The 14,419-nt window shown below is 43.1% G+C and overlaps 1 protein-coding gene across 4 annotated transcripts in view; it reads right to left on the bottom strand.

The window, feature by feature from the left end:
• The window catches only part of SBNO1 (strawberry notch homolog 1), a 76,879-nt gene that overhangs the window by 50,048 nt on the left and 12,412 nt on the right, over positions 1-14,419 (bottom strand). For 2 of the 4 annotated variants that reach the window (XM_021669957.2, XM_021669958.2), the window contains exons 2-5: positions 12,023-12,154; positions 10,053-10,157; positions 7,152-7,464; positions 3,443-3,543 (exon numbers count right to left, since the gene is read on the bottom strand). In XM_021669957.2, the coding sequence (XP_021525632.2) occupies positions 3,443-3,543; positions 7,152-7,464; positions 10,053-10,157; positions 12,023-12,154 (651 nt within the window). The remainder of the gene's footprint in view (positions 1-3,442; positions 3,544-7,151; positions 7,465-10,052; positions 10,158-12,022; positions 12,155-14,419) is intronic. The other 2 variants (XM_021669959.2, XM_021669960.2) reach the window with 2 other exon arrangements.

Raw genomic sequence — 14,419 nt, 5'->3', positions numbered from 1 at the left:
GTTGAAAATAAATACTCAATAAATGTGAAACAGAAAAGAGGTAGGACATAACCATCCAATCAACACTAATTAACCCATGGAGTCTTTACAAAAAATCTAAGAACTTCAAATGTTCTCAGAAATTTTGCTAAAATAAAACCCAATTTCAGAAATTCGAGGCAAAATAGGTCTGGTCAAAGGAAGAGATCTGAATCCCAATTATGCTGTTATTTAATTGTGTCATCTGTTATTTAATTTAGGCAAATTACATAAATTCTGGGTCCTCTCCACCTCCACCTTCTCACCCCGTCCTCTCTTATAAAGTAGGAATGAATTATATGCTAAGATAATCAATCTCCTTTCTCCCTCCATCTTTTATTCCCCTACCTAGAGTTTTTAAAAATCACCAGGGGTGGCCGGGCACAGTGGCTCACGCCTGTAATCCCGACACTTTGGGAGGCCAAGGCAGGTGGATCACTTGAGGTCAGGCGCTCGAGACCAGCCTGGCCAACATGGGCAAAACCCTCTCTACTAAAAATAGAAAAATTAGCTGGGCGTGGTGGCGGGCACCTGTAATCCCAGCTACTCAGGAGGCTGAGGCAGGAGAATTGCTTGAACTTGGGATGTGGAGGATGCAGTGAGCCAAGACTGCACCATTGCACTCCAGCCTGGGCAACAAGAGCAAAACTCCTTTTCAAAATAATAATAATAATAATAATCTGAGGCAGGAGAATCACTTGAACCTAGGAGGCAGAAGTTGCAGTGAGTTCAGATTGTGCCACTGCCCTCCAGCTTGGGCTACACAGCAAAACTCTGTCTTAAAAAAAAAAACCACAAACATACACATTTGTGAACTAGTTTGGTTCACGGGCTACCAGTGTGCAGTCTCTCTGAGGTGTTACTTAACTGCTAGGCCAATAAAATACTTTTGGTATATAATAGGCTGAAACGGAAACATGAGAACCACCTAAAACATTTCTTCAAGGAACATGCATTCTTAGTTTCCAAAAAATCACCTTCCAAGTGCTGTTGGTAGACAATCACTAAATAAACTGGGTACTGACAGTAGCACTTGTTCTCCTGGTCCCCATTCAAAACCTCAGCTACAGTTTGCTGCACTGTCTCCAATTCCATATTCCAGAACCAAGTCTCAAAAGTTTTTTGGTGCCAGGCGCAGTGGCTCACGCCTGTAATCCCAGCACTTTGGGATGCCGAGGCAGACGGATCACGAAGTCAAGAAATTAAGACCCTCTTGACCAACATGGTGAAACCTTGTCTCTACTAAAAAGTACAAAAATTAGCTGGGTGTGGTGGCGTGCGCCTGTAGTCCCAGCTACTTGGGAGGCTGAGGCAGGAGCATTGCTTGAACCCGGGAGGCAGATGTTGCAGTGAGCCAAGATCGTGCCACTGCACTCCAGCCTGGCGCCTGACAAGAGTGAAACTGTCTCAAAAAAAAAAAAAAAGGTTTTTTAGTATCGTTATGTACAGTCATCTCTTATTTTCCTCCTTTTTTCCTTTCCCTTCCCCTCTCCCTTTTCACAATCCGCTCCGCAAGGCCTCTAGTATACTTGTTCTTACTTCCCCTTTAAGTTAACCAACTTTCCAACCTGTCTCTCTTCCCTAACCCTACTTATCCAGAATCTCTGTCTGCCCTACCCCAACTTATCCTGAAGCACTAATAGGTCCCTCCACATCTACTGGCTCAATGGTGTTAGACTAAGTCCAAAGTCCTTCAAACTCAATTCAGGGCAAGGTGCTTTGGCCTCCAGGATCACCTGAGGCCAGGAGTTTGAGACCAGACTGGCCAACGTGGTAAAACCCCATCTCTACTAAAAATACAAAAATTAGCCAGGTCTTGTGACATGCACCTTTAATCCCAGCTACTCAGGAGGCTGAGGCAGGAGAATCGCTTGAACCTGGGAGGCAGAGGTTGGAATGAGCCAAGATCGTGCCACTGTACTCTAGCCTGGGTTCCAGAGCAAGACTCCATCTCAAAAAAACAAAAACAAAAATAGAAACAAAAAAACTCTCAATTCAGTATCCTCCATGGAGCCCACATCTACCATTCCCACTTCTTTATGCAAGCTAAGCTTCCTGGCTTATTTTCACCTAAGCACATAGTCATTGCCTCTTCTGTGCCTATTAATTCCTTAGCTCCCTTCTTAAAATCCTGTCTCAAAGTCTCGTCACACTCAAAACTCAAGCTGCATTACTCCTCTTCCATAAAGTGCACCAGGCCACTTGAGTTCATGAAGGTCTCCTTCTTAACCTTTACTGTAGTAGCACATTACAACTTTTGATGTACTTTTCTTTTTTTTTTTGAGATGGAGTCTCGCTCTGTAGTCCAGGTCGGTGTACAGTGGTGTGATCTCGGCTAACTGCAATCTCTGTTTCCTGGGTTCAAGCGAATTTCCTGCCTCATCCTCCCCAGTAGCTGGGATTACAGGCTCGTGCCATCATGCTCAGCTAATTTTTGTATTTTTGGTAGAGACAGGGTTTCACCATTTGGTCAAGGCTGGTCTCAAACTCCTGACCTCATGAACCGCTCACCTCAGCCTCCCTAAGTACTGGGATTACAGGCATGAGCCACTGTGTCCAGCCCGATATACTTTTCATTATTACTCCTTAATCCAGATGGTTGTCAAATTTTGTTTACTGAAGGTGGAATCAGAGTATACTTCTTGTAGAAATCTACTTCATACTAACAATGTTATACAGAGATAATTTATTAAATAAATGTATGGAATCAACTGATCCAAAGCATACAGCATTTTCAAAATGTTAAGAATTACTCATAACCAGGCTGGGCGTGGTAGCTCATGCCTGTAAGTCCAGCACTTTGGGAGGCTGAGGCAGGTGGATTACCTGAGGTCAGGAGTTCGAGACCAGCCTGGACAACATGGTGAAAACCCATCTCTACTAAAAATACAAAAATTAGCCAGACATGGTGGCACGTGCCTGTAATCCCAGCTACTTGAGAGGCTGAGGTGGGAGACTCGCTTGAACCTCGGAGGTGGAGGCTGCAGTGAGCCAAGATCGTGCCACCACCCTCCAGCCTGGGCAACAGATAGACTGTGTCTCAAAAAAAAAAAAAAAAAAAAGAATAACCAGATCATTATGTATGAGCTATGTATTCAAGTTCAATCCTAAAAGGAACACAGTCATCAAATAGTTTTTGTTAACCTCACATTGTCTTCTTTTCTGCTCAAATGAGATTTTTTAACAGTAAGATATCAGTATTGCATGTAGTACCACATTCCATCAAATCTGCAAGTTTTAACCACCTGGTTAGCACCTATTAGATTATTCCACCAAGGTTTAAGCTCATCCATTAGTTCAAATGCCTGTGTAGCTTCTCCTCCACCCAAAAACAGCTTTCTGAGGGTTGTTCCAGATAGAACATTTGTAGTTGAGTATACTCTCAAACTATACAAAAATAAAGACACAGCTATTTGAAACCCACCATAGTCGGGGAAAAACTCCTCATTTTCATGTCGTTTATCCACATTCTTGCTACATCTTTATTAGAAGACTCTTTCTTTACTGTACCGTTGCTTACATCAGCTGAGGAGAAAAAAGACAATTTACATTTTAGAAGAAAATTCTCAACTTATTTTCTCATTACTTAAAAATCCAGAACTTTATCCATTTCACAAACCAAAGAATGACAATCTATTACTAATTTATTTTGTATTTATTTACTTAATATTTTGAGACAGAGTTTTGCTCTTGTTGCCCAAGCAATTCAGCTCAGCCTCCGGAGTAGCTGGAATTACAGGCATGTGCCACCATGCCGGCTAATTTTTTTTTCTCTTTTTTTCTTTTTTAAAGTAGAGATGGGGTTTCTCATGTTGGTCAGGCTGGCCTTGAACTCCCGACCTCAGCTGATCTGTCCACCTCGGCCTCCCAAAGTGCTGGGATTACAGGGGTGAGCCACCACAGCCAGACTCTTTTAAATTAAGCACAGGCATGAAAACATTCAAACCCTTGTGTCCTTATGGAAGTAAAAAATTAACTTGGCCAGATGCAATGGCTCACGCCTGTAATCCCAGCACTTTGGGAGGCCAAGGCGGGCGGAGCACGAGGTCAGAAGCTCAAGACCAGCCTGGCCAAGATGGTGAAACCCCGACTCTAATAAAAATACAAAAATTAACCAGGCATGGTAGCAGTTGCCTATAATCCCAACTACTCGGGAGGCTAAAGCAGAGAATTGCTTGAACCTGAGAGGCGGAGGTTGCAGTGAGCCAAGATCGTGTCACTGCACTCCAGCCTGGGTGACAGAGAGAGATTCTGTCTCAAAAAAGAATTAACTACTGAAAACAAGTAACTCACAAATAATGTGTGCATGGGAAACTTGAAAATTATTTATCAGAAAGATACCCTAACCACAACTATTTAATAGTTTAATGAAAACACCAAAAGCCAGTATTACTTTGAGACACTTCACTTGACTCATTAAAAACAAACAAAACTGGCTGGGTACGGTGGCTCACATCTGTAATCCCAGCACTTTGGGAGGCTGAGGCGGGCAGATCATGAGGTCAGGAGTTTGAGACTAGCCTAGCCAGCATGGTGGCAAGCGCTTTTCATCCCAGCTACACGGGAGGCTGAGGCAGGAGAATTGCTTGAACTCAGTAGGCAGAGCTTGTAGTGAGTCGAGATCACATCACTGCACTCCAGCCTGGGTAATAGAACGAGACTCTGTCTCACAAAATAAAATAAAATAAAATAAAATAAATAAAAGGATTAACAAAATAAGGAAACTACAACGGGATGATATGTAGGGGCATGATTCATTTATTGTAACTGTGGAAGAGCCAGCAATCAGCTCATAGTTTTAAGACTGGAGTAAAACTGACAGACTAGAAACCCAGCCGAGCACGGTGGCTGACGCCTATAATCCCAGCACTTTGGGAGGCAAAGGCGGGTGGATCACGAGGTCAAGAGATCGAGACCATCCTGGTCAACATGGTGAAACCCTGTCTCTACTAAAAATACAAAAAATTAGCTGGGCATGGTGGCGTGTGCCTGTAATCCCAGCTACTCAGGAGGCTGAGGCAGGAGAATTGCCTGAACCCAGGAGGCGGAGGTTGCGGTGAGCCAAGATCGCGCCATTGCACTCCAGCCTGGGTAATAAGAGCGAAACTCCGTCTCAAAAAAAAAAAAAAAAAAAAAGAAACCCAAAGGGGAGGCCAGGCATGGTGGGTCATGCCTATAATCCCAGCACTTTGAGAGGCCAAGGTGGGAGGATCAGGAGGTCAAGAAATTGGGACCATCCTGGCCAACATGGTGAAACCCTGTCTCTACTAAAAATACAAAACTTAGCTGGACATGGTGGCATGTGCCTGTAGTCTCAGCTACTCGGGACGCTGCGGCAGATACTTGAGAAAAAAAGAAAGAAATCCAAAGGTGCAACGACCACACTGATAAGTGGTAGAACATGCAACACCTTGCTTTCCGCAGCTTCATATTTTCAATGTTCTCCCCCGTCAGTTAAGAGGACCATCTCCAACACAAACCTTTGCTTATCTTCAGCATTCATTTACCATCTTTCTCAGGCTTCCATATAAGGATAGTCTTGATTTGCAGCCTTAAATGTCTACATTTGTCTTTTAAAAATTACTACCTCAAGTGTGGGAGAATTTACTGTCCTAGATATCTTCTTCAGCTCCAAATCTATCCTGTTTTGTTTTGTTCTCTGAACTCTTTCCTCACAATGGCATACATGCACTCCTTTAATTTATGATGACATATGCTGATGTGAGAAGTACAATGCTCAGGAAGCCACTCATATATAAGCAACAGGCTTCCTCATTAAATCCAAAGACCCTAACCAGAAGCATCTTCCACGAACTGTCGACCATCCCTAAGTCCCCGGCGACTGATTCCAGAAGCTGCCCTGCACCTCAGCTAGGTCAAGGTCACAGTCCTGCACTCCACAGCAGAAAAAGGAATCAGTCCTAAGACAGCTAAAATGATTTTCCAACTGGCATCTCACTGCCAGGCTGCAGTCAGTTCAGAACAATGATCTTGAGAGGAAAAAAACCACAAAAAAAAAAAAAAAAACTACAGCCACAAAAACATAATGGTGGCTGGGCACGGTGGCTCACGCCTATAATCCCAGCACTTTGGGAGGCCAAGGCGGGCAGATCACAAGGTCAAGAGATGGAGACCATCCTCGCCAACACGGTACAACCTTGTCTCAAAAAAAAAAAAGACACAATGGTATGAACTCAAACATAAAAATTAGATATGAAAATTTTAATCACAACTGTCACTTGAGATAGGTTCTACATCTTCCTACAAACACATTGCCCATTCTTTTAGAATGCTCATATCCCTCTATTTCATAAAAACTCAAGCAGGCTGGGCATGGTGGCTCATGTCTGGAATCCCAACCCTTTGGGAGGCCTAGATGTGCAGACTGTTTGAACTCAGGAGTTCAAGACCAGCCTAACCAATATGGTGAAACCCTGTCTCTACTAAAAATACAAAAATTTGCTGGGCATGATGGCGGGTGCCTGTAATCCCAGTTACCTGGGAGACTGAGGCAGAATTGCTTGAACCTGGGAGACAGAGGCTGCAGTGAGTAGAGATAATACCATTGCGCTCCAGTCTGATAGACTGAAACTCCATCTCAAAAAAAGAAAAAAAAAAATACAACATATTGGGCTCTACTGTGAATTAGATTCTGCTTTCAAACAAGATCCATAGATAATTCACAGGTAAATGAAGTATAAGATGCACCGATTTGTAAAGGATTAAGAAAAATTTTAACTGGGCTAGCCACAATATATAAAACTGGTAAGATCTCATGCTGTTAATGTAGCTACCTGATAATCCCACAAATTTCATTTCAAAGCTACACAATCTACCCAAGGCAGCTAAACTTTTGCTTCCCTTGAATTGTGTTAAAGAGCATAACTATACAAAATAATGCAGATAACACCCACCCACCCCCGCCTTTTTTTTTAAACAGAGTTTCACTCTGTTGCCTAGGCTGGAGTGCAGTGGCTAGATCTTGGCTCACTGCAACCTCCGCCTCCTAGGTTCAAGCACAGATAACACCCTTTTATGCCCAGTTCTTTAAAAATCCAAGCAAATCGTTTAAAAAAACAGGCTGACATAGCTTACCAAAGGCAGAAAGTTGAGACTACTGAAAACAGACTTACTAGCTGCTGTTGCTACTGGCTGAGCAATATTAGCAGGTGGCTTTAGTTTCATGAGTTCATTAAGACTATTATGTTTTAGTAGATCCTTCAGTTGAACTTGGTCTTTTGAAGGTGCAGAGGTCATGGCATTTCGTACTGCTGGTGCTGAGACTGAAGGGCGTGTGCTTGCAGTAGTCTGGATAAACTTAGTTAAAGTGATGGTTTGCCTGTTGGTTGTTACAGGTGGTGTTTTAGTCATTACAATTGTAGATGCCAAGGGTGGAAGCTGATTTATCTGATTCAGCACAAATGTTGTAGTAGATGGAGGCTGCTGCTAGAAAACAAAAAACAATATGCCACTGAAAAGTGCTTTATTCTCGAATGAAGCTATATTCACAAATCTGGACGGGCAACTAAAAATCTAAAATGGACTTATTGCTTTTTTTTTTTTCTCCCTTGAGACATAGTCTCATTCTGTTACCCAGGCTGAAGTGCAGTAGTGTGATCATAGCTGACCGCAGCCTTGCCCAAATGGGCTCAAGTGATTCTTGCATCTCAGCCTCCCAAGTAGCTGGGACTACAGGCGCACACCACCATGCCTGGCAAATCTTTTAAGTGACAGGGTCTCGCTATGTTGCTCAGGTTGGTCTCAAACTCCTGGGCTCAAGCCATTATTCCACCTCAACCTCCCAAAGTGTTGGGATTACAGGCAAGAGCCACTGTGCTTAGCTTTGTGTAAATACTGTTACTTCATTTCTGATTTGATTAGTTGCAAACTACCAAGTTAAAACACACAACTTTGTTAAAACATACACCATGTTAGTCAGGCTGGTCTCCAACTCCTGATCTCAGATGATCCAGCCGCTCTGGCCTCCCAAAGTGCTGGGACTATAGGCGTGAGCCACTGTGCCTGGCCACAAATGTGTTTTTAAAAATAACTTTGTGGGGCTAGGAGCAGTGGCTCACACCTATAATCCTAGGACTTTGGGAGACCGAGGCAGGCAGATCACCTGAGGTCAGGAGTTTGAGACCAGCCTGGCCAACGTGGTAAAATCCCATCTCTACTAAAGATACAAAAATTAGCTAGGCATGGTGGTGGGCGCCTGTAGTCCCAGCTACTCAGGAGGCTGAGGCAGGAGCATCACCTGAACCCAGGAGGCAGAGGTTGCAGTGAGCTGAGATGGTGCCACTGTACTCCAGCCTGGCAACAGAGTGAGACACTGTCTCAAAAAAAATTGTGGTGGTACACATTTGTAGTCCCAGCTACTGGGAAGGCTGAGGTGGGAGGGTTGTTTGAGCCTGGAAGGTGGAGGTTGCAGTGAGCTGGGAACACACCACTGCACTCCACTTGGGTGACAGAGTGAGACCCAGTCTCAAAAAAATAAAGAAAGAATTGTTACGTAAAAGGTTAGACCAAAGGAATTTTTTTTTTTTTAATTTTAATTGTGTTATTTAAAGCACAATCACAATCACAGAAAAATTATATATACTGCTGGGCACGGTGGCTCACATCTGTAATCCTAGCACTTTGGGAGGCTGAGGCAGGCGGATCACCTGAGGTCGGGAGTCTAAGACCAGCTTGACTAACATAAAGAAACCCCATCTCTCCTAAAAATACAAAATTGGCTGGGCATGGTGGCACATGCCTGTAACCCCAGCTATTTGGCAGGCTGAGGCAAGAGAACTGCTTGAACCTGGGAGGCAGAGTTGGTGGTAAGCCGAGATCCCGCCATTGCACTCCAGTCTGGGCAACAAGAGCAAAACTCCATCTCAAAAAAAAAAAAAAAAAAAAAATTATATGTCAATGGACGAAAGCTGAAATAGATAAACAGAATAGAAAATAGTAGGATAGGCCGGGCACGGTGGCTCACGCCTGTAATTCCAGCACTTTGGGAGGCCGAGGTGGGCAGATCACGAGGTCAGGAGTTCAAGACCAGACTGTCCAACATGGCAAAACCCCGTCTATGCTAAAAAATACAAAAATTAGCTGGGCACAGTGGCTGGTGTCTGTAATACCAGCTACTTGGGAGGCTGAGGTAGGAGAATTGCTTAAACAGGGACCCAGGAGGTAGAGGTTGCAGTGAGCCGAGATCGCGCCACTGCACTCCAGCCTGGGCTACAGAGTGAGACACCTTCTCAAAAATAAATAAATAAATAAATAAAATTTAAAAAAATAATAAAAAATGAAAATAGGAATGTGCATTTCATCTTTATTTCATGAATTTCATATCATTTGTAATAAACAAAATAGGTTCTGCTTTGTTTGTGTTATCTTTTTGTCAGCACAAATACCAAAAGAATGAAACAAATGTGTTACAAAGTAGGAGGTAAGGGTAGAATACTGGGAAAGCGGCAAAAAGCAGAACTAGAGAAAACTATTTCACACTAAACGGCTCTTTTTTGAAATTTTTTATTATTGTTTAATTATCCATTTATTCTTTTTTTTTAATTTTTATTTTTGGAGACAAAGTCTCACCCTGTCGCCCAGGCTGGAGTGCAGTGGCATGATCTCGGCTCACTGCGACCTCCACTTCCTGAGTTCAAGAGATTCTCCTGCTTCAGCCTCCCAAGTAGCTGGGAGTATAGGCATGTACCTATATGTATTTTTAGGAGCGACAGATGGGGTTTTCACCATGTTGGCCAGGATGGTTTTGAACTCCTGACCTCAAGTGATCCACCCACCTTGGCCTCCCAAAGTGGCGGGATATGAGCCACTGTGCCCAGCCTATTTCTTCTTCTTTTGTAGAGATGGGGTCTTGCCATTTTGCTCAAGCTGGTCTTGAATTCCTTGGCTCAAGCAGTCCTCCTGCCCTAGCCTCTCAAAGTGCAGAGATTACAGGTGTGAATCACCACACCAGGCCAGGTTATTTTCTCACTACAGTTCTAAACTATTTTAGAAGACCAAATCTAAATAATTCTTACCCTCACATTTAACAGTGCTGGAGTAGGTACAGTCTCTGGTTCTTGTTTTACAGGAACTGCTGCTTCGGTTTCCAAACCTAGTTCTAATGCACTAAGTGGCACTGACTGGAGAGAAAACAACATCAGAGAAAGAAACAAAGGACAGCAGTAAATTCTGTTTCAAGAACAAGTGTTGGATTTATTAAAAAACATCAAGCTTAACATTTAAAGTGATGTGAAATCACTAACAGCAGATACAATGTAACAGTCTTTGCAAGCACAAAAATTCCACAAAACTATACTAACAATTCTTTTTTTAAAATAATTTTTGGCCAGGTGCAGTGGCTCACGCCTACAAATCTCAGCACTTTGGGAGGCTGAGGCAGGTAGATCAAAAGGTCAGGAGATCGAGAGATTGAGACCATCCTGGCGAACATGGTGAAACCCCGTCTCAACTAAAAATACAAAAAATTAGCAGGGCGTGGTGGCACGAGCCTATAGTTCCAGCTACTAAGGAGGCTGAGGCAGGAGAATCACTTGAACCTGGGAAGTGGAGGTTACAGTGAGCTGAAATTGAGCCACTGCCCTCCAGCCTGGGAGACAGAGGGAGACTCCGTCTAAAAAAAAAAAAAACAACAACAAATTTTTTAGGCCGGGCACAGTGGTTCACACCTGTAATCCCAGCACTTTGGGAGACAAGGCAGAAAGATCACGAGGTCAAAGGTTCAAGACCAGCTTGGACAACATGATGAAACCCGTCTTTACTAATAAACAATAATTAGCCAGGCATGATGGCGGGCGCCTAGAATCCAAGCTACTCGAGAGGCTGAAACAGGAGAACTGTTTGAACCTGAAAAATGGAGGTTGCAGTGAGCCAAGATCATGCCACTGCACTCCAGCCTGGGTGAAAGAGTGAGACTCTGTCTCTAAATTAATTAATTAATTAATTAATTAAAAATTTTTTAAAGCTAGTCAGGTGAAGCAGTGGGAGTAGAAGAGAAACAAAAAAATCTGTAACTGGCTGTGATCAATTAGTTGTAAACAACACTGCACTCAGACCAGTCTATTATTTTTCAGAAACAAGGTCCTGCTCTGTCACCCAGGCTGGAGTGCAGTGGCACGATAACTCACAACAGCCTCCAACTCCTGGGCTCAAGCAATACTCCCACCTCAGCCTCCTGGGTAGCTGGGACATCAGGTGCACACAACCACGGCCAGCTAATTTAACTTTGTATAGAGACAAGGGCTCACTACGTTGCCCAGGCTGGTCTCTAACTCCTGGGCTCAAGCAATCCTTCAGCCTCAGCCTCCCTACATGCTGGGATTACAGGCATGAGACACTGTGCCCAGCTAGAATCTTACATTTTTGCTTTCAGAGAATGTATACAGCGAAATCACAGAAGAATATCCCTAAATAGACAAATATTAAGGAAATTAAAGATATTCCCACACTAAACATCTCTTACACTGTCTGTACATATATAGTAATAGCAAAGCAGAAAATAATGTCTTGGTTTTATTATTTTCTGCCCCATAAATCAAAACGAATACTCAACATAAAAATAACATTCACATAAGAAAAAAAATAAATAATAAAAAAATAACATTCATACATATATTTAAAATTAAGGCTTCACATGTATATTTAAAATTGTGCCAGGTTAGGCTCACACCTACAATCCCAACACTTTGGGAGGCTGAGGCAAGCAATCGCTTGAGCTCAAGAGTTCAAGACCAGCCTGGGCAACATGACAAAACCCCATCTCTACAAAAACTACAAAACTTAGGTGGGCGTGGTGGTGCGTGCCTTTAGTCTCAGCTACTTGGGGAGCTGAGGCAGGAAGACTGCTTGAGCCTCAGAGGTCGAGGCTTCAGGGAGCCATGATTGTGCCACTGCACTCCAGCCTGGGCAACAGAGTGAGACCCTCTATCTTAAAAAATACTGTCAGTGGAAATCACAAATTAAGAAAGAGAGGCTTTGGAAAACTTACCTGCTGAACTGAAGGGGTTGGCGTTGGAGTTGCGAGCCCTGCATCTCCACCATCAATATCAAAGAGGTCATTCGGACTAATTCCACTCTCACTCAAAGCAGCAAGCAGTAAATCTTGCCCTGGTTCCACCATCTTTAGAATGAAATATTAAATATTAACATAAAAAGTGAAAAATAACAAATATTAACTCCCCTCTAAACAATCCAACAATCTCTACCAGACCCATTCATTCAGTATTTATGAAGAACCTGCCATGTGTCAGGCAAAGAGGACAAAAGTCTTGGATCCCAAGCTCACTCTAAAATAGAAAGGATAGAGAAGTACATATATCACAGGACGAGCATATGTCTACAAAAGGCTATGTGAACAGAGAAGGAAATACTGAACTTTGTGGAAGCAGAGATGTTATGAAGATTACGAAGCAGCAGAGTCTCAGGGAAGTAATCATCAGGTGGACAAGGATCCTCTGGACTACGCATTCAAAACATGGATACATGAAAGAATTTGACACGCTTTAAGAACTATGGCTGGAGGTCAGGTGCAGTGGTTCACATCTGTAACCCCAGTGCACTGGGAGGTTGAGGCGGGTGGATCACCTGAGGTCATGAGTTCAAGACCAGCCTGGCCAAAATGGTAAAACCTCGTCTCTACTAAAAATACAAAAATTAGCCACACGTGGTGGCGGATGCCTGTAATCCCAGCTTCTCTGGAGGCTGAGGCGGGAGAATCCTGGAAGGCAGAGGTTGCAGTAAGCTGAGATTGCACCACTGCACTCCAGCCTGGGCAACAGAGCAAGACTTCATCTCAAAAACAAAACAAAACAAAAAAAAAACCTCTGGCTGGAGTTAATTCAACATGTATATGGAAGCTCAGAACAGAAGTATGGGACTCAGGCAGGAAATAACAAGAGATGAAGCTATCACCTGTAGCCTTGTATAACATGCTAGAAAGTTCACTTGCTCCTGTGGGAAATAGGGATTACTGACGAGTTTTCCAATGGAGGACTACTTGACACAGATTTATGATTTAGAAAGATTACTTGTCTGGGCACTGTGGCTCAAGTCTGTAATCCTAGCACCAAAATGAAGGCTAGCAGGAGGTTAGCTTGAGGCCAGGAGTTCAAGACCTGCCTCGGCAACATAGGGAGCCCCCGTAACTACAAATTTTTTTTTTAATTAGCCAAGTGTGATTAGCCGGGTATGGTGGCATGCACCTGTAGTCCCAGCTACTTAGGAGGCTGAGGTAGGAGAATCGCGTGAACCTGACAGGCAGAGGTTGCAGTGAGCTGAGATCGTGCCACTGCTCTCCAGCCTGGGCAACAAAGCAAGACCCTGTCTCAGAAGAGAAAAAAAAAAGGAAAAAGAAAAAAAGGAAAATTAGCCAAGTGTGGTGGTACATGCCTGTAGTCCCAGCTACTTGGGAGGATTGCTTGAACCCAGGAGTTGGAGACTGCAGGGAGTTGTGATCACCACTGTACGCCAGCCTGGGCTACAGAGTTAAGACCCCCCACACCTCAGTAAAGAAAGAAAAAAAGTTTATTATTCAACAGCAATGTAAAAACAAACACTAAGAGGGGACACAGAATAAGACCAGAAGCAGAAAGACATCTTGGGAAACTGCCACAACAGACCATGAGAGAGCCGTATTATAACTGTACAGAGCAGAAAGAAGGGGAAATGGAATCCAAGACATTTAGGGAGCAGAATTTATCAGACTTAGCTTAAATAAAAACTCAGAATGGAAGCAAGAATATGAAGCACACCAGAGAAAAAGTATGAGCTGATGAATGGTTAGAGTTAAGCCAAGAGAAAATAAAAAATAAATGCTGAATCCAGAAGACCTGAAGGATGTGTTTCATGGAGTCGGGAGGGGAGTGGTCTAAAACCAATTTCAAGCAAATAGATTTTAGTTTGGGGGTTTTTCCAACTATAATCTCACGGGTCAGACTAAAATATTCTGCTATCATGGATTTTTACCCATTTTATAGGGGAGAAAAGAGCTTTCTCAATTTTAACTTTTCTCATTAATTTCTCTGAAATAACCAATTTACATATACAAACATAGTTATGAAACATCTGTACTCTTCTCAGAAAACTAATTTCATGTTACATAAATATACTAATTTTCAGCTAGTCCATTTGTTCTCAGGCTGTGATAAAACTAAATGTCAGTGTTTCATGATAACCTACAAAATGGCATTAGCCAAGAGCATAATCAGCATGACTTTTTCTTTTTTTGTGTGTGAGACTAAGTTTCACTCGTGTTGCCCAACGTGTAGGGCAATGGTGCGGTCTCAGCTCACAGTAACCTCCGCCTCCTGGGCTGATTCTCCTGCCTCAGCCTTCCAAGTAGCTGGGATTACAGGCACCCACCACCATGCCTGGGTAATTTTTGTAT

Source organism: Aotus nancymaae, unplaced genomic scaffold (assembly GCF_030222135.1).
Source record: "Aotus nancymaae isolate 86718 unplaced genomic scaffold, 86718_ANA_hifiasm-v0.15.2.pri h1tg000021l, whole genome shotgun sequence".
NCBI classification, from domain to species: domain Eukaryota; kingdom Metazoa; phylum Chordata; class Mammalia; order Primates; family Aotidae; genus Aotus; species Aotus nancymaae.
The sequence above is the reverse complement of the archived record's forward strand: the minus strand, read 5'-3'. Positions and strand labels throughout refer to the sequence as shown.